Source organism: Diabrotica undecimpunctata, chromosome 8, assembly GCF_040954645.1.
Source record: "Diabrotica undecimpunctata isolate CICGRU chromosome 8, icDiaUnde3, whole genome shotgun sequence".
Taxonomy (NCBI): domain Eukaryota; kingdom Metazoa; phylum Arthropoda; class Insecta; order Coleoptera; family Chrysomelidae; genus Diabrotica; species Diabrotica undecimpunctata.
This window is the reverse complement of record NC_092810.1, coordinates 87353126-87374792: the sequence shown is the minus strand read 5'-3', so window position 1 is coordinate 87374792 and position 21667 is coordinate 87353126. Positions and strand designations below refer to the sequence as shown.

Genomic DNA, 21667 nt, shown 5'->3' with positions numbered 1-21667 from the left:
TTGTTTCATTCGTTCATATAAAATAAAGAAACGTAAATCTTTGTAATATAATATATTTGTATTATTATCCTTTCTTCTCTATCCTGATAAAAGACAACTAGAAAATCTTTTGAATCCATCGAACACAGGTAATATAAGGATTATTTTATTTTTGATAACAGATAAGTTATAATTTTTTTATTGGCTAAATAAACTAAGTTTGAACTCAAAATAAACAATCATAACAATATATATATATATATATATATATATATATATATATATATATATATATATATATATATATATATATATATATATATATATATATATATATATACAGGGTGTTTCAAAAAAAGGTAACCCCGTCTTTAGGATAGGTAAAAAACTGAAAAATAATTGGGGTTTGCTTAGTAAAAAATTTTTTACGATTTTGCCGAAACTACTGGCAACATTGTAATGAAATGTTATACGAATATGGTTTGGAAGCTGATACATCCCATGAATTTGTTTTTATATCTGATTCTCATAGAGGGCGCTAGTTACACGGATCGTACTAAGTATTAGTCAATATAACTTTTTTAAGAACTTTTTTAAGAGTATAATTATTAACCAAAATTTCAAGTAAACTTAAACATCATTTAATTTTACACGAAAAAGGTACTCTTGGTAAAACTCGATGCTGTGTACCGTTTTCGGAATATTTTGATTTGAAAATTATGAAGTAATAATTGATGCTGGTAGTAATGATAAAGTTCTAATAGGTATACCTCTATTTTCTCCAAGTGGGCCATGGAAATCTGACATTTATTGATTGTTATGAGAATAAATCAACAATAATTAGAGTTTTGAAACCTTGTTATTTGTAAAATTAAATCAAAATGTACTCAAATGTTGAATACACTGACATGTTATTAACCTTAGCCGAATGTTTAGAATGTTCTAGTGCAGCTGTGACACGTTATGCAGAAAAGTTTCCTAGAAGAAACTTACCAAGTAAAAAAACATTTAGAGCCGTTGAACGACGTTGTCGAGAAACTGGGAATGTGAGACCAAATAAAATAAATTCTGGTAGACCAAGAACAACAAGAACAATTAATAAAGAAAATAATATTTTAAATTTACTTGATCAAGATCCAACAGTTAGCGTAAGGAATATAACAAGACAAGCAAATACTTCTTCTTCAAGTACTTGGCGGATACTGAAAGAATAGCAATTACATCCTTATCATTACAGACAAGTCCAAGAGCTCTTGCCAGATGATCTACCGGTTAGAGTGGATTTTTGTGAAACATTGCAACAAAGGACAGCCCACAATCCAAATTTTTTAAAATGCATTCTTTTTGCGGACGAGGCCACATTTACGCGGCAAGGTATGTTTAACTCCCATAATGCACACTACTGGTGTGATGAGAATCCACGTGTCAAAAGGGTATCACATTACCAACACTCATTTAAAGTTAATGTTTGGGCAGCAACTTTAGGTAACAAATTAATAGGTTATCATATTCTACCTGGAAATTTAAATGGTGATATGTATCTTGATTTTTTAAACAATTCCTTATTTGAGATATTAGAAGATTTAACGCTAAACGAGCGAAGATCTTTATTTTTTATGCACGATGGAGCTCCACCACACTTTGATAGAAGGTGTCGTAATTGGTTGAGTAATCATTTTCCGAATCGATGGATTGGTAGAGGTGCAGAAGCTCCGATTCATTGGCCTTCTCGGTCAGGCGATTTTAACCCTTTGGACTACGCAGTTTGGTCGTATATTAAGGAAAAAGTCTATGCTACAGAGGTACATTTACGCCAAGAATTGGAAGAAAGAATTCAACGTCAATTTAATGACATCATAGCTGATCCCCTACCGTTTAGAAGGTTAATGGAATCTTTAGAAAAAAGAATAGACTTGTGTATTCGCAAAAACGGAGGGCATTTTGAACACTTACTGTACCTAATTGAATTTAATTTTATGTTCTTAGCCATTAATTTAATTTTCTTCTTGTGAGTTTTGTTTAATTACTAATTATTTTATACCAGCATCAATTATTACTTCATAATTTTCAAATCAAAATATTCCGAAAACGGTACACAGTATCGAGTTTTACCAAGAGTACCTTTTTCGTGTAAAATTGAATGATGTTTAAGTTTACTTGAAATTTTGATTAATAATTATATGTCAAAAGCGCCTTAGTTGCGTATCTCCGGTCCTATAGGTCTAATCATGATATATGGAGCCTAAAATGATAGGATTTCACGGAGATAATAAGATGGTGGAGAGAAATTAAACATGTCGGCATCTAATAACACCTTAAACTGGCAGCAATAAAACGAATTAACGCACAGAGGTGTGTGGCATATTACGTGACAGGATTTAGCGAATACAATACGATTACGTCGTACATCTCTTTGCATACGTCCACTTTTACTTAACTACTTAGTATGTATTCAGTACTTTGCTTTACGGTGTTGAGGCATGGACTCTTAAACAGAAGAATGTTAAAAATCTTGAAAGCTTTGAGATGTGGTGCTACCGCCGTATACTAAAAATAAGTTGGGTGGATAAAATTACAAATGAAGAGGTAATACGTAGAACAAATAACGATCCAGAAGTTATACTGAATATAAAAAAGTGAAAACTTGAATACTTTGGCCACCTGATGAGAGGACAAAAGTACACATTCCTATAAAATATAATGCAAGGAAAAATCCAAGGACGCAGAAATCCAGGCCGTAGAAGAATGTCCTGAATGAGAAATTTAAGGGAGTGGTTTGGCTGTACCACTAACGAATTATTCAAGGAGAGGCACTCAAAGAAGAAGATATGATAAACTCGAAAAATTTCCAACGTTTACTGTTAGTTATATGCCTCCCGTTCACTGCACACATTTACTGCTCCTTGACGCTGTGACGAGAATGAGATAGGATTTAACAAATAGAATGACAGAAAACTAAACAAGACAGTGTGTCAAGCGTGGAATGCGTCGTAGAATGTGAAATATTAGCGTAAAATTATATGATGGCCATAGACGGTTCTTTAATACCCAGCAAACGACTCGCTTTGTAAAGTTACATAGGCGGGATCTGTGTGAGAAAAAGTCCATCATTCGTTTTATAACCCAAAGAGGACCATAAAATATTCAACGTTAAAATGTGACATAATGTAACGGTATGACAAATCTTTTTTCTCCCGCACAGGTGCATGCCTGTGTACGTATACAAGGGGAGCCGTGCATAACCTTTAAGTTGATCGTAATACATAACTGCAACAACAAGTATGTTGACGACTTGGGTTAGTATATACAGTGTATTCCGTACGTTTTTTAAACATGATTAGGAAATTGTTGACTGGAGGCTATTAAAGAACTTCTTAAAATTTTTGCGGGTCACCTTCTTTTCTGTAAATGGAGTGAATATTGTTATCCATTTAATTTTTTTCCTTAGTTGAATAATTCCTGCTGGTATGTGGTATAAGCTTACTTCTTTTCCCCATTCAAGCTGTTTCATAGCTAATTTCACTTTATAGTGCCCTGTTCACCTGTTTTGGTAATTTCGGACTATTTCATCTCTTATAACATAAAACAGTTGTTTTCGATATCTTTATCGCGTTTCCTTTTTTTATGGATGAATATGCTGCCGTTTTCATCTTCTACATTTCATATGGAGCTACACGATTAACAATTCCAAATCAAGAAAACACAAATAACACTCCGAATTATATTATACAACTAATAGTCGAAAAATGAAGAGCAAGAGGCAAATGATCAAGAAGCCGAAATCTTAATGACGAACACAAATATAATCGACTAATCAGACAATTAAGATCAGCGCTACATGATGCACGCAATGCCACATTTGAACACTACATTAGTACATTGTCTAAAGAAGATCATTCAGTATGGATAGCATCAAAAACATTTAAAGAGACCTGAACAACACAACCCAATAATTAAGAAAGATGACGTTAATTGAGGAAGATCAGACCAGGAAAAAATGTTAACATTTTCAGAATACCAGATAATAATATTCAAGCAATAGAACATTGAAAACTTTTGTTTTTAACGGTACGCTTGTGAATGACTTACCATTTTTTTAATAACACTTAATATTGCACTTTTTTATTGTATTTTTTTCATCTTTCAAGATAATTCTTATCTTATATACTAAAACGCTAAGCCCTTTTCTTGTCCACCAGTTTACTCAAAAACCATATTAGATAATTAAAATATTTTTTCGGAATATTATTAGTATTACGTATGTGATTGTCAAGATATACTTTTGGTACAAAACCTCACTTCCGGTTTTGAGATGACCGGAAGTTAAAATTTACTTTAAGTTTTAGACCCCATGGACAGCTATATGTGGCAATCTTCTTATATACTAAAACGCTAAGCCCTTTTCTTGTCCACCACTTTACTCAAAAACCATATTAGATAATTAAAATATTTTTTCGGAATATTATTAGTATTACGTATGAGATTGTTAAGATATACTTTTGGTACAAAAATTCACTTCCGGTTTTGAGATGACCGGAAGTTAAAATTTACTTTAAGTTTTAGACCCCATGGACAGCTATATGTGGCAATGTCTCGATCCTGCTCATTTGATGGCGTAAAAGTTTACATAACTCCCGGTGCCAAGCAAAAGTTTTCAGAAAATGGAGACATTGTAACAAAAAACATTGTTTTCGACGAAATATTTCGTGATATTTAATACACTTTTTACTTGCATTATTATTCATGAATGTTATGTATATTCTTGCTTATATTGTTTGTATTGATCTCTTAATTTTTCTCGCAAAATAAAAATTTCATTTAAAAAACTCGATGTCGAGTTGGTCCGCTAGTAGAGATATATTTATTTATAACATACGGTCTTATGGTCTTATTACGGCTTTAAGATTATATGACCTAAATGTATCTTGTACCGCACTGCTAATTGAGAATTATGTTTGAAATGAGATAAGAGGTCCGGATATACGAGACACCAGTGACTCATGCCGCACTGATAAAAATCCGACAGAAATCTGCATTTCTATAAAAAAATTATTTTAATTAGATATTAATAATAATTAGTTTAGTTTAGTCGAACAAGAGTTGCAGTAAAACATTTTTCTAAATATAGAATGTAAACCATATTTCCAATGCTTTGTGAAAGAGAACCAGTTTATAATATTCCGGACGACGTAATAACACCTTATTTTAGAATATTGGTCGATGAATTGAAATCATTGTTCAAGAAACGAATTATTCATGTGCAGATGTTTTACTATAAAAACATGTAAAACCAAAATCTCGATTAAAAAAGTTGCAACCAGTTACTCACGTTGAAACTTAACCCCATTATTGATTTTACAAGTGATAAAATGGGTCGACAAAAGACCAGCTTTAATTCTTACAACATTTAAACATAATAGTTGTATCTTGGTTTAATCAAATGAAAAGAAAAATTATACACAAGTACTAAAACCACAAACTATTCTCGATTATAACTTGGTGAAAAAGAGTGTTGATTTTAGTGATCAAGTTGCTTCTTACCAAAGCCCAATACGCAAAATTCTGAAGTGGTACCGGAAAGTGGCAGTGGAATTAATATTTAATACCGCATTTAATACCGGAGTAGTCAATGCTTAGTTGCTAAATAATAGAAAACGTAAAAAAAGCGACAACCTATCCTTGGGTTCAGACTGGAGTTCGCGAAGGCATTTGCAAATAAAGAAATGTTCTAACGCTCACGACCAGTTACACCCAAAAATACAGTTGGCAATACAAGTATATATATAAGCATAACAAGCTGTCAGCCGCCATCTTGTGACGTCACACGTCAAAATGTTCCCACGCGGTCAAAATTTTGCGACGTCCAAGTGTCGCAACCTCTGTTTAGTTAGCCACCAGCCATTCTTCCAGTATACTAATAGTCGCTGCAAACTCACACTCCGCAAATGCTAATAATCCTCAAAGTAGTGAACTTATTAAAGATTTGATACCCACTTAGGCAAGACAGTGCCAATGCCGGAAGGCACTTTGAGACATTCGATATCATGTTGACTACCATATTCGCTATCGTGACTTAATTGAGAGCAGCTCTAAATAATGATGTAGTCGATTTTCTGTACCATGGTCTTAGATTTTTCAACCATGATGTTCTTCTTCTACCAGGACTACGTTTACCTTGAATCTTTCTCTGAATAATCAGATGTAAACGTTCGTATTTTTCAGGGTGTCTCATATTGTAACCGAAGTATTCCAGTTTACTTCTCTTTATTATATTTACCAGTTGTGTTGTTTGATTCACGCGTCTAAGGACCTCCTCATTTCTAACTCTGTCGACCCAGCTTATTCGCTTCACTTAGGGTCCATGCTTTCACTCCATACAGTAGGAACTGGAAAAATATAGAATTCGAACTCGAAGGTCCATGCTAAGATCGTGGCCAAAGTAAGTTCCTTATTTTTACAAATTGGATCGGTTGGATCCCAGCTGACATTGATATTACTAGCGAGATACACGAGTTTCTCGTGTTAATTCGCAATTAGATTGTACCTTGGTCCGGTCCAAGATACACGACCTTCCGGTGACCCAAGGTACACGATGTAACAATTTCAGCTGTTTTTTGTTTTCTAATTTTAGGTTATGCGTTTAGACAAAAAATACATTCATGATTATTAAGCGTAAATATATATTGTCCATTACAGATAATAAGAGAATATATATATTTACGTTCGTAGCGGATTTTAACAGATAACAAATAGGTAAATAATTTACTTACGATCAAGCAAAAGGTAAAACGCTCTGCAAGTCACCACGCTACAGTTTTTTGATAAGTGTATTTAGATGTCATCTACCGCTTATATTATTAAACCACTTATTCAACCAAATCGAAGAGAAATCTGCAGTGGGTAAGAAACAAAGTCAACTGACCCGAGGTACAACACTCTCCCCTATAGATTTGTATTTATTTGTAAATGTTTATCGTCCAATCCAGCTCTTTTTAATATTTCTAGCATTTTGGTATGTTGGACCTGGTATGGTTTTTATGTCAATTTTATGTATTTTGGTATGGTTTTTTATGTTAAAAGTTTTTTCAAAATCGATTGCACAGATGTAGGTATACATGTTAATTTATATCTCTGCATCTGTGGATCAGAACTTGGATACTGAACTTCTCTCGTATCCAAGCCCCTCCTAAATCCGAATTGAGTATTACTAATTAACTCCTCTAATATCGTATATATTCTGCTATGTATTACTTTGAACGATGTTTCTTTGGTATTGTGACAAATGTCGACTTAGTCCAATCAGTAATATCCCAGTGTCAAATTCTCAGAAAACGCGAGAGAGATGGCAACTTCGCTAAGGCAGTGGGTTGAAAGTATTTGGTGGTTCGTGTGGGTGTGGTTTTCCCGATGAATGTGCGGGGAAAGAATGGGAATCGGGTGATAACAGGGCATCAGAAGAGATGTTTTTCCTTAACCAGCACTTCCATCCTGATGTCTGAAGTGACAGAGGAGAGGTTTTAGTTGGATGCCGACTGTCTCGGAGGGGTGATAGGACGAAGTGTCAAAGGTCTAACTCACTAGGACATCTCGCAAAACTTTGTTAAGGTATTAGGAATCCAACACTACCTGGGTGAGTCACAGGTTTCTGTATTCAGATTTTCCTTCTGTTCTTCAAAGATGTAAATAGAGTGTCATAAATTCTATTTAAGAGACCGCACAGTGCTTTAATTCCATTTTCTCCCAAAATCTTTAGTATTTCATCACTTATTTCATCGGGGCCAAGAGCTTTTCCATTTTTTGCCGTTTATATTGCCCATGTAACCTCACTTTCTGTTATAGATGGACCTGTTATAGCAATCGGTGTATAGTGTTCTACTCTTTCGTCTTGAAATAATTCAGAAATGTAGTTTGTCTATTCTTTTAACTGTTTATTAATATCTAATATTCTGTGTCCGTTTTTGTCTTCTAAACTTTGTGATAGTTTTTCCATTTGATTCCGGCGATCTCTTTTAATTTCTTATGCAGATGAAATGTATCGTGCTTCTTTTAATGAAAATTGTATTTTCGCATGTCTTATCTTGTGCCTGATTATTGCGTGGATCCTCTTGTATTCGTTTTTATCTTTATTTTTGATTTCCCTTCTTTGATCCATAAGTCTCAGTATTTCTACTATCATCCACCCTTGTTTTCTTCTTGTTTTTACACATTTTGTTTCTTGAACGGTCTTTAATATATCTTTAATTCTCGCCCAGTTTTCCTCAATACTTTCATCTTTGCTATGTCAACTTACTTTTTTGTTCTAATGCGCTGGTAGTTTCTTGTTTTACCGTATTATTTGACATCTTTTCTCTATCTGCAGAAACTGTTTGCTTATTAGTCCTTGTAACCCTTTTCAATCTCAGTCTTATTTTTCCAACTAGAATACCTAGGGAGGTACCTAGACTCGCTAAATGATCCAGAAAGAAACGGTTAAAATATCATTACAAATAGTTTTTCAGGGAGCGAGAGTCTTCGCGCAACTATTGCAGGATTAATGATGATGGATTATTTTCATGTATTAATAAATACATTCTTATAACTGAAGATCATTACATGCATAATATTTCCTAATTAACTAATCGTTCTCCGCGTTTGGACGGTTTTTTTTTGGATGATCCGTATACGAGTCCATCACAATGTTTGGTGATCCTTCGCCCTTCGTAGGTAGCTTCTTCATGAGGTGGAAAAGACTCTTGGTTGCGGTAAATCAAGTACTCAATGCACCCAGATGTCAAAAACAACAGCCAGCGGAGGGAATTAAAGTTTAAAGGGTATTTTTCTCAAGATATTTCTGTTATTCGTCTATTAGTTTAACCACCGCATTTTGGTCATGACAGTGACGGTATACTAAACTACATATTTAAAAGTAAAACTTATTTATTAAAACATTATTTAAGATAATAAAAATTGTACATGTTACGTTTTATCTTCTTCATGTTTTTACAATTTTGGGGCAAATGTATAAATATGGAATACATATATATATATATATATATATATATATATATATATATATATATATATATATATATATATATATATATATATATATATATATATATGTATATAGGGAAGGAGGGGGCACTTTTGAACGTGGGGTGAATTTGAACAATTCAAATTTCCCAGTAATTTTTGTTATACGGTGTTGGCTACATTTATACTACTAGTGTGAAGTTGAATGAGCGATTGTTGTGTTTACAAACGTAACAGCGAAAGTAAGGTTTTCGGTATTTAAACGCATCTGTGTGTAATTTTGGTTGTAAGAATAATACAAGCAAAGTATTCGGAACTGGGTAGTGTTGCTGCTAGCCTGCAATTCGCAGGGGTTTTCCAATGGTAATGGGGCACTTTTGAACTTTGTTCAAAGGTGCCCCATTACTGCAAGCTCCATTATTAGGAAGAATTAAAATTAATGTTAAATGTGGATTTTTAGAAACTGAGATGGTACGTACAAAAGAAAACGTGCAGAAGTGCCTCCAACTGAAGATGATATTCAAAATGCCATACAAGCAGTGGAGGGTGGCATGAAACTTCGCACGGCTGCTGCAACGTATGCAATTAAACATACGACACTAATTTATAGAATAAAAAGGAAACAGGAACGAGAAAGGGTAGAACAAAATGCTGTAGTTTATAATGATCTGTCGAATTATTCAAGTTTGTATTCTACTGGTAAAGTTTTTAACAAAACTGAAGAATAACTATTACTTAGTTATATATTAAATTTTTCAAAAATAAATTACAGTTTAACGTACACCCAAATCAGAATTTTGGCTTATGATTATGTAAAAAGACTGAACAAACTTATATGCACCATTAAATGGGATGCTAATAAAATTGCTGGTATAGACTGGCAGCAGTGTTTTAAAAACAGGCACCAAAATTTGGCATTGAAGAAACCCGAAAACACCAGCGTTAGCAGAGCTACCAGTTTTACAAAAGAAAATGTTGGGACATTTTTTGACAATTATGAACGTGCTCTTTCAACTCACGATTTCACCCCTGACAGGATCTATAATTTAGACGAAATTGGTATCAGCACTGTCCTGCAAGCTCCAAACGTTGTAACGCAAATGCAATCAAACAAGTTGAGCAGATAGTTTCAGCAGAGAAAGGCACCCTGATCACTATGTGTGGGATAATTAATGCATTAGGAAATGATGCGCCCCCGGTGTACATATTTCTAAGAGCCCGTTTTCATAATACAATGTTGAATGGAGCTCCCTTGGGAAGCCTGGGTTTGGCCAATTTGCCAAGTTCTGGATAGATGACCAAGGAACTGTTTCTCAAGGTTCTTAATCACATTAAACATTATACACAGTGTTCTTCGGATTCCCCAATTTTAATAATGATGGACAATCACGAAACTCATTGTTCTATTGAATCCATAATGTTTGCACGTGAAAATGATATAGTATTAGTTACTTTTCCACCCCACACCTCACATCGCCTTCAACCGCTAGATGTAGCGGTTTATTGATCGTTTAAATCAAAACTTGCCGTTGCTATGAACGAATGGATGATAATGCAACCTGCTCGAGCAATTACCATACATGACTTAGCAGCTATTACAAACATTGCATACAGTTCTTCATTTATCATGAAGAGTATAGTTGTAGGTTTTAGAAAACCGGGCATATTTTCGGATAATGATTTTGACTGTGCTTTGGCGCCTGGCCACCACCAGGAAATAATGTAAACAACTCAACAGAAGCTGTTCTATCTACATCAACCTCAGTAACACATGAAATTGAAGTTGTTCCATCTACATTAATCACAGTAGCACCTGAAATTGAAATTGTTCCATCTACATCAACCTCAATAACACCTGAAATTGTACGACCTTTTCCAAAGGCTGCCCAGAGAAAAAATATTAGAGCACGAAAAAAGGTTAAGTCTAGATTAATTACTATTTAAATGGGAATAAGCCACAATTAAAGGTTAAAATACGTTTATTGACGTTTCAATTTCCACTTCGGAAAAAAAAAATTAAATAATAATAAATTACATTTAAATAGTAATTAATTTAAAATTCCACAAGAAAATAGTTTCAGAACAATGTTAAGTCTAGAGTTTTAACAGAAACGCCAGAATAAAACAAAATTGAAGAACAAACTCTAGCAAGAGAACAAAAACAACAGACGTTGCAAGCTTAGGGAAATGCTTGAGGAAAATAAACGTACGTAATGCATTGATAAAAATTATAGAAAGTACTTACAAAGAGGTAAAAGGAAGGGTACAAATAACAGGGGAAAGATCGGAAGCATTTAATTGGAAGAGAGGTATTAAACAAGGAGATAGTCTCAACCCTTTGCTATTCATAATAGTAATGAACGAATTGATAAGAAACGCTAGAGTCAGAACTAATCAACTACAGACAATAATAGGTTACCGCAGATTACAACCGGTAACAATAGAGTCCTTAATGTATGCAGACGACATAGTACTAATAGCAGATTCCAAAAATAAAATGCAGAAACTAATGGATATATGGGTCGAACAAATAGAAGAACTTAAAATGGAGATAAACGAGGAAAAGAGTAAGATAATGATAATCAGCGGCAAAGGAGATAAGGAAGATAATCAAATAAAGATAAAATGTAAAAACTCAGAATTGGAAATAGTAACAACTTACGAATACCTGGGAAGTTTAATAACTAATGACGGAAAAATAGACTGGGAAATAACAAATAGAGCAAAGAAATCAAACAAGTTATATTATGCGTAAGCCCCAATAATGGGAAAAAGAGAACTTTCACGAGAAACAAGAATAAAAATATATAACAAAATAGTGATACCGACTGTGCTCTATGCAAGTGAAAACTGGACAATTCTGGAAAAACATAAGAGCAGGATAAACGCAATGGAGATGAGACATCTAAGAAGGATAGTTGGAAAGACAAAATGGGATAGATTAAGCAACGAGACTATTAGGAGAATGACCAACCAGGAACCGATAATGAACAAAATAGCAAAGAGACAATGAACTGGTATGGGCATAGTAGAGGCGGGAAAACTTAAACAAAAATCACTCGAGGAATTGAAAATAATGGCAGGAAACAGAAAAGAATGGAAGAGGTGGGTAAATGGAAATTAAAATAGTTAGCCCAAATCCGACACCCTGATAGGGTAAAAGGAAGGGGAGAAAGAAAGAAAGAAAGAAGTTGCAAGCAAATAAGATGAAAAGAAACATTTGGAAGACTACTCCTACTACTAAGAAAAATGCGGAGTTACCACAGAGTGAAACTTCGGAATCCAATGAAGACATCGTTTATGCCAGTTCAAATGAATCAGAGGACTTCACAGAAATTGACAAATATGAACAGAATGACTATATTTTAGTAAAGTTTGTTTCAAAAAACCTGTGTAATTATTATGTGGGACAGTTCACTGAAATATTTGCTGTGGATTCAGAGTTTGAAGTTAAATTTTTAAAAAGAATTAAGGGTAAAGGGACAAGTTCAACTTTCCACTTTCCAGAAACGGAGGATATTTCGATAGTCCCCATTAAAGATGTAGTTTTAAAATTACATCCTATAAACAATTCAAATTATAGCACTTGCAGAACGCAATCGTTTATTTCTTTTTCAAATTTGATGGATAATTACAATGTAAATTAAAAATTAATAGTTTCTTGTGTGAATGTATATACCTTAGGTGCTTAGGTCCTTGTTGTGTTTTTTCACATTTGTATATTTTATTGGGTCATTTCAATAATAAACTGTAATTTTTGGTTTGATTTCAAAGTCTTTTTAGGTCATTCAAATGCGCCCCTCCTTAGTTCAAAGCTACCCCTATGTAAAGTTAATTTTTTTGTATGTTCAGATAATTTCTTGGTAAGTTTGATAGACAATATTACATTATTAGATGTGCTAATGTTGTTTGCGATACCTAAAATAAATAATTTTAGGCAAAGTAAGTCATAATACTTAAAAAAATGTTCAAAAGTGCCCCTCCTCCCCTATATATATATATATATATATATATATATATATATATATATATATATATATATATATATATATATATATATATATGTGTGTGTGTATTTATATAAAAAGTTCAAAAGTGCCCCCTCCTCCCCTATATATATATATATATATATATATATATATATATATATATATATATATATATATATATATATATATATATATATATATATATATATATATATATATATATAATATACACTTAAAGGGGGCAATACCGTAAATATCTGTTGATTAACAATGTGGAAATTTCTTGTACATTCACTCAACGGAAAGGCCAGATTTTACGAAAAATGCTATTGTTTCATTGTTGTAGCCACTACCACACTTGGAGGTTTGTTGAGACCAAAATAGAAAACCATAGTAGAAAAACTTAAAATTGAACAAGCAATAATGATATAAAATATATATCGAAACCAAAAATCATTTTCTAAAGACTCGACCTGTCCCACATACCACGCCAAACACATTCCCATGTTCTCAAAGAAAATCAACGCAAAAAATCCGTAAAATATTTTTGTGGCTTTCTTAAACTTGATTTTAAATTCTATAATGCAGAAAATAAATATTAGTCCTATAAAAAGGAAAAAAACTGCTTTGGCCCTCTTAACCTCGTCTGACTTTACGTCATACACAAGAATCGTGGTAATCAAAATAACATGTATGGTAAGGATATAGATGGTTTCCTTAAAATAGAAATAAGCAAAAACTGTTATAGTTAATACGCGAGCCAACAAAAAAGCGAACCACCAGACAGTTGCTACTAACTTCCCTGCCAAATCATCATCTTCTAAACCTTTCACATTCATAATTCTAGAAATGTTGAAGTCTGGTTCAGAGTAGTCTAAAATTTCGGTCCCACGGTATACAGGACGCTTCGGACCATCTGCTATTGAGGTTTCTCTTAGTATAGGAGGATAAGTTGGAGAAGTATCTGTAAATAAAGAGAAATCAATTAGAAAATATTTTTTATTATTTTATATTCTCGATTTATAGTTCTGAAACTATTTTCTTGTGGCCTTTTTAAATTAAACTTTATTTTATGGGAGTAAACCACAATTAGAATTAAAACTATTTTATATTTGACGTTTAGATTTCCACCTCGGAAATTGCTCTTAAAATACAAATGAAACGTTAAATACATAATATCTTTAATAATTATAATTGTGATTATATGACTAGTCAACAAATAAAAAAAATATTTTAATTTATAGAATGCATCAAATATTGTTACTTATTATAAAAATTATTATATATATATATATATATATATATATATATATATATATATATATATATATATATATATATATGAGCAATTCCAATACTTTTCACCCACTTTTGTGGGAGGGATTTGCTTCAAATTATAGTATGTTATATATATCGTATGTATATATATAAGTATGTTATATATATAGTATGTTATATAGTATGTTATATATATAGTATGTTATATATAGTATGTTATATATAGTATGTTATATATCGTAGGAGAATACGGACTAGGAGAACGAAATGAAAGAGGAGAGAGACTATTAGAGTTTTGCCAGCAACACAATATGATAGCAACAAACACTTGGTTTAAGTTACCTCAACGCAGGTTATACACCTGGACTTCCCCGCTACACACAAAAGAAAGAATAATAAGAAATCAAATAGATTATGTTTTAATCAACCAACGATTTCGTAACTCCATTACAAGTACAAAAACATATCCTAGTGCTGATGCAAATTCCGACCACAACCCTGTAGTAGCAAATATTCGCACAAGAATTAAAGTAATAAAAAATGCAAAGCCGAAGAACAAACCTAATATGGAACTACTAAAAGATGTACAGATTAAAGATAAAACCACTGTAAAACTAAATGAAAAACTCTCAGAAATAGACCGAACCCAAATAAATATCCAAAATATAAATACAACTTGGCAACAAATAAAATCCATCCTCGTCAATTCTGCAAGGGAAGAAATTCCAAATACACGATTAATGGCAAAAAAAGACTGGATGACACCAGCTATTCTAAAGATGATAGACGAAAGGAGGAAATACAAAAATAAGAACACAAGCGATTACAAACGATTAAATACAGAAATAAGAAGGAAAATAAAAGAATCAAAAGAGAAATGGCTCGAAGAAAAATGTAAAGAAATAGAAGAATTAGAACATAGACATGATTACTTTAATATGTACAAGAAGGTGAAAGAATTTTCATTCATCCACAAAAAACAACATTGCCCACTGGTAAATAACAACGGAGAGTTAATTCATAACACCAAAGATAAAATAGAAGAATGGGAAAAATTTATACAACAGCTGTTCCGAGATGAAAGAATAGACATTACAATAAATAATGTCACTGAAAGCCCACCAATTCTAAAAGTCGAAGTGGAATATGCCATTAAACAATTAAAGACCAATAAAAGCCCTGGACCTGATGAAGTTTATCCTGAAATACTTAAATTGATCGAAAGTAATAACATTGATTTGTTAGTAATTTTGTTTAATACAATCTACGATACTGGGGAAATACCAGAGGAATGGTTAGAATCTATTTTTATTCCCATTCCAAAACAAGCTAACTCCAGGCGATGCGCAGATTTTAGATTAATAAGTCTTATGAGCCAAATGCTTAAAATTCTATTAAAAATACTTCACAATAGGGTATACAAAAGGTGTGAAAAAGAAGTTGGATACGATCAATTTGGATTCAGAGCCGGAATGGGGACCAGAGAGGCCTTGTTTTCATTACAAGTACTGCTGCAGAAGTGTTACGACCAACAAAAGGATGTCTTTCTATGTTTTGTAGACTTTGAAAAGGCATTTGATCGCGTAAACCATAATAAAATGTTAAATTCCTTGCAGAGCATCAACTTGGATAGCAAAGATCTCCGACTAATTAAGAACTTATATTGGAGGCAGAGTGCCAAGATTAGGATCGACGATCATACATCTAGAAATATTAGTATAAATAAAGGAGTAAGGCAAGGATGCATACTGTCCCCTATGCTGTTCAATCTTTACTCGGAACTACTATTCAAGCAAGCCTTGGAAAACCTTTCCACAGGAATAAAAATTAATGGAGAACCAATATCTAGCATAAGATATGCAGATGACACTGTCCTACTGGCTGATACAGACACAAACTTACAGAGGGTTATAGACCACCTTAAGGATGCTTGTCGAGAGTTTGGAATGAAGATCAACGAAAAAAAAACAAAAGTAATGGTGATCCAAAGAAAACAGAATATCCCCTTACCTATAAAAATAAATGGGAATATTTTAGAACAGGTAAACCAATACAAATACCTTGGCTGTTGGATTAATTGCAAGCTGGACCCAGAACAAGAAATTAAAGCGAGAATTGCTCAAGCTAGGGATAGTTTCTTTAAGATGCGCGTTCTATTCTGCGATACACATATAAATATTAAATTGAGATTAAAACTTGTAAAATGTTTTATCTGGTCTGTTCTTCTCTACGGAGTCGAAACATGGACTTTAAAAATAAAGAGCCTGAATAGAATCGAGGCATTTGAAATGTGGGTGTACCGTAGAATTTTAAAAATTCCTTGGACAGCACGAAAAACAAATGAAGAAGTACTAGCGAGACTCAATTTAGAAAAAGAACTATTGAGAACAGTCAAAAGAAGAAAAACCAGTTATTTAGGGCATTTGTTGCGCAACGAGAAATACTACATCCCTCAGTTGATAATAAAAGGCAAAATAGAAGGAAAGCGAGGAATTGGAAGAAAAAAATTGTCCTGGTTACGTAATATCAGAAACTGGACAGGACTTGGATTTGAGGAACTCTTAAGAACAGCTGAAGATAGACAAACGTTTGCCACCATAACCGCTAACCTCCATTGATGGAGACGGCACTTGAAGAAGAAGAAGATAGTATGTTATTATACCTTATGAAATAAGACTACAGTTTAAATTTCAGCCCTCTAGGTACACTAGGGCCCGAGAAATCCCTTCACAAAGGCCCAAAAAAGGCCCTTTTTAGCCTATATTCAAAAAGCTATATCTCGATGTCCTATAAACCGATTTTTAATTTAGAATAGCTCATTTTTTTTGTTATAACGTCAGCTATTTACAAAACAATTTTCAAAATTCTAGATCCCAAGATCCATTGTCGGGGACTAAATTAGTGCAGACGAAATTTAAAGATTTTGGTTATTTTAAAAAATCATAAATAGTGAATTGGTAATTAGAAATACTTTTGATAGGATTTTTTATTACCTTTAAAATGAGACTTGGTAAATTAAAATTTATCAAGTAGATTTAGAGTTAGAGCTGTTTGAAATTGATCATTTTCGTGAAAATCACGTTTTTCCGAATTTTCAAGCTAGCAGCAAAAAAATCTTTGAACTTTTAGAGTAACGAAACTTGGTGTGATGATAGTTCTTCATATGTACAACAACCTGTAACTCTTTATTTTTTGTGTTTTAGCCATTATTGACCTTATCTAACTGCTTCAAATATTGGAAAAATCGAGTATTATGCATCTAAAGTAAGCCAAAGTACTCGGCAGTTTTGGCATTCTTGAATCAATTTTATAATACTAACTCCTTTTTCTCAATATAAATAATAAAAGTACTTACCAAGAGCTTTAACTTAAGTGATGGTAGAATTCTCTGGGTGCTCGAGCGGCTCGAGCGCCGAGCGGCCAAGAGTGTAAGGATTAATGCTAGTACGAATTCGTGCACGCATGTGTGCACAAATATTTTTTCTCTAATAATTTTTGGAATTCTAATAAATATAATAAGCTTACAATAGAGTTTTACCGTATTATTTTACAAAAATCGCTGAAAAAAATAATAAATTATAGTATATGAATTGAACCTGGCAGTAATGATACACGTGTATCATTTTAATAGACTTTTCGGAAAATTATTCTTTTATTATTCAGCAATCTATTCAAGCATTTTATTATAATAATTCACAAGCAACGGTACACCCTTTTTGCATTTATTTTAAAAACAAGGAAAGTGATCAACTTTTAAACGTAAATTATTGCATGATTAGTGACACTAAGGACCATTTGGCTTACACAATAAATTCGTTTACTGCAAAATTAATGGCCGAAATTAAAGAGAAATATAGCTGGATCAAAAATGTCATCTATTTTTCAGATGGAGCACCACAGCAATACAAAAATAAGTAATAAAATTTCAATTATTTATAAATATTTAACTTTATAATAATAAAATGTTATCATGATTCTTTAATTTGAAATTGTTATTTTCCGCCTAGGAATCATTTGGCTTATATAATATGTCACGAAAAAGACTTTGGAATAAACGTAACATCATACAATTTTTTGCAACCAGTCATGGGAAATCTCCATGTGATGCTACTGGCGGTACTATAAAAAGACTGATTATGCGGCATTGTATAAGGTCACCTCCAGAAACACAAATCACAAAAAATGCAAGTGAGATGTATGAATATGTAAACAATAATGATGCTACAAATATAAAGTAATTATATAAAATTATTTTTTAAATATCATGATAAAATGTTTATAATTGTATGGTGTATTGGTAATTTTATAGTTTATTACAGGGCGTTATGGGTACCAAATAATGAGGTACAAAAATATGAGTGCCATTTGCGAAAGCGTTTCAATGCTATTAAAACATTTCCAAATACTAGAAAGCATCATTCTTACATTCCAGTAGAAGGAAAACAAATGATAATGACGTTTACCTCTTTTGCTGAAGAACAAAAAATTATTGATGTAGATTTACAATAGTTCTAATGATTAAATATAAACTTTTTATATGAAATAAAAATAAACATAAAATAAAGATAAAAAGTAATTAACGAATTTTTACCAATGAAATATTCTGGTTAAATATGTAAATTCAAAGTTTCACAGGAAATCAAAATACTTCTCGTATTATTTTTTACATAAATTTAATTTAATTTAACTAAATTCTTGTATTATTTTTTAAGAACATAATATTATAGTAACAGGTAATAAAATATTTTAAAATTAAATATGTATTCCTTTCATTCGATAATAAAGAAGTTTTCTGTATGCTACAAAATCAAAGTTGTTCAAAATTTTACATAAACTTACTAATAGGCAAAAACGACTTTTCACAGATTTAATACCCTGAATTATAAAAAAACGTTTCAACAATTCAAACTTTGGTTTTCGAGCACCCAGAGAATTCTACCATCACTTAAATTAAAGCTCTTGGTAAGTACTTTTATTATCTATATTGAGAAAAAGGAGTTAGTATTATGAAATGGATTCAAGAATGTCAAAACTGCCGAGTACTTTGGATTACTTTAGATGCATAATACTCGATTTTTACAATTTTTGAAGCAGTTAGATAAGATCAATAATGGCTAAAACACAAAAAATAAAGAGTTAAAGGCTGTTGCACTTATGAAGAACTATCGTCACACCAAGATTCGTTACTCTAAAAGTTCAAAGATTTTTTTGCTGCTAGCTTGAAAATTCGAAAAACGCGATTTTCACGAAAATGATCAATTTCAAACAGCTCGAACTCTGAATCTACTCAAACACCGTTTGTACAACGTGATATTTAAAGATTGAATCTTAAGATGTGTATATACATAAAAAATATATATCGATGTCAATAAGAAAGGATGATAATAATAGCGATATCAGACTATAAAACCTCGGACGAGAAAAGTAAAGAAGAATATTAAACGATAACTCGTAATGTAACGTTGTAACAAATTTATAGTGAATGACATTAGTGACAAGGGAAAAAACATACTACACGAGCATGCGCAAGAATTAAGAATGCGCGGGAAGGCAAATTCTTGTTGCAAACGTTGTCTTTGTTACTTGTTTAATATATAATATATTTTGTACCATATTATATGCTTAATGATGAAACCACAAGGGCCTTTCTTCACAAATTTCGACACAGACTGTGGCAGTTGTTTTCGGTTGTCAATAACAATTATTATGTATCGTTCCAATTATACATTAGATGATTTTTTTAAAGTTAAGTTGGCATTGCACTGCGCTGCATAGCCGCTGCATAATTATTTCATTCCCATTGAAGTTAGAACCTTATAAATAAGTACTTAAATAATATATATATATATATATATATATATATATATATATATATATATATATATATATATATATATATATATATATATAACTATATACGATATAACTATTCTTATATTCTAATTAAGTTAATTAAGTTGATAATTAAAATCATTTCCTATTGGCGATTCAAACAGTTTTTTAGGCAGTGTCAAATTTGTAACTATGTATTACTGCCAGGTTCAATTCATATACTATAATTTATTATTTTTTTCAGCGATTTTTGTAAAATAATACGGTAAAACTCTATTGTAAGCTTATTATATTTATTAGAATTCCAAAAATTATTAGAGAAGAAATATTTGTGCACACATGCGTGCACGAATTCGTACTAGCATTAATCCTTACACTCTTGGCCGCTCGGCGCTCGAGCCGCTCGAGCACCCAGAGAATTCTACCATCACTTAAGTTAAAGCTCTTGGTAAGAACTTTTATTATCTATATTGAGAAAAAGGAGTTAGTATTATAAAATTGATTCAAGAATGCCAAAACTGCCGAGTACTTTGGCTTACTTTAGATGCATAATACTCGATTTTTCCAATATTTGAAGCAGTTAGATAAGGTGAATAATGGCTAAAACACAAAAAATAAAGAGTTACAGGGTGTTGTACATATGAAGAACTATCATCACACCAAGTTTCGTTACTCTAAAAGTTCAAAGATTTTTTTGCTGCTAGCTTGAAAATTCGAAAAAACGTGATTTTCACGAAAATGATCAATTTCAAACAGCTCTAACTCTAAATCTACTTAATAAATTTTAATTTACCAAGTCTCATTTTAAAGGTAATAAAAAATCCTTTCAAATAAGACCTATCAAAAGTATTTCTAATTACCAATTCACTATTTATGATTTTTTAAAAATAACCAAAATCTTTAAATTTCGTCTGCACTAATTTAGTCCCCGACAATGGATCTTGGGATCTAGAATTTTGAAAATTGTTTTGTAAATAGCAGACGTTATAACAAAAAAATGAGCTATTCTAAATTAAAATCGGTTTATAGGACATCGAGATATAGCTTTTTGAATATAGGCTAAAAAGGGCCTTTTTTGGGCTTTTGAGAAGGGATTTCTCGGGCCCTAGTGTACCTAGAGGGCTGAAATTTAAACTGTAGTCTTATTTCATAAGGTATAATAACATACTATAATTTGAAGCAAATCCGAAGACCCCTCCCACAAAAGTGGGTGAAAAGTATTGGAATTGCTCATATATATATATATATATATATATATATATATATATATATATATATATATATATATATATATATATATATATATATATATATATATATATTGTTATGATCTGTAAAATCAAGAAAATATTGGTTTGTTTAAAATATTTCAAAGTTCAACAAAAAATTAAAATAATTCAGATAAGTAGGATAATATCCAACAAACATTTCGGAGAAGGAAAGTTATTAAATCTTTGAATTACCTGTACCAAACAAAATGTAAGCTTTGCATCAATCATTTCTTTGTTATACTTCAGTTGACCCGCATAAGTTTAAGTGAAACAAAAGACAAATTGAAACGGGTTTTTACAAATACA

At 32.0% G+C, this 21667-nt stretch overlaps 1 protein-coding gene across 1 annotated transcript in view; it reads right to left on the bottom strand.

Annotated features, from left to right (window-relative positions):
* Positions 1–13138: 13138 nt before the first annotated feature.
* The window catches only part of LOC140447735 (uncharacterized), a 98934-nt gene continuing 90405 nt past the window's right edge, over positions 13139–21667 (bottom strand). The window contains exon 5 of the mRNA XM_072540553.1: positions 13139–13944. Coding sequence (XP_072396654.1) covers positions 13307–13944 — 638 coding nt within the window. The 3' untranslated portion in view covers positions 13139–13306. The remainder of the gene's footprint in view (positions 13945–21667) is intronic.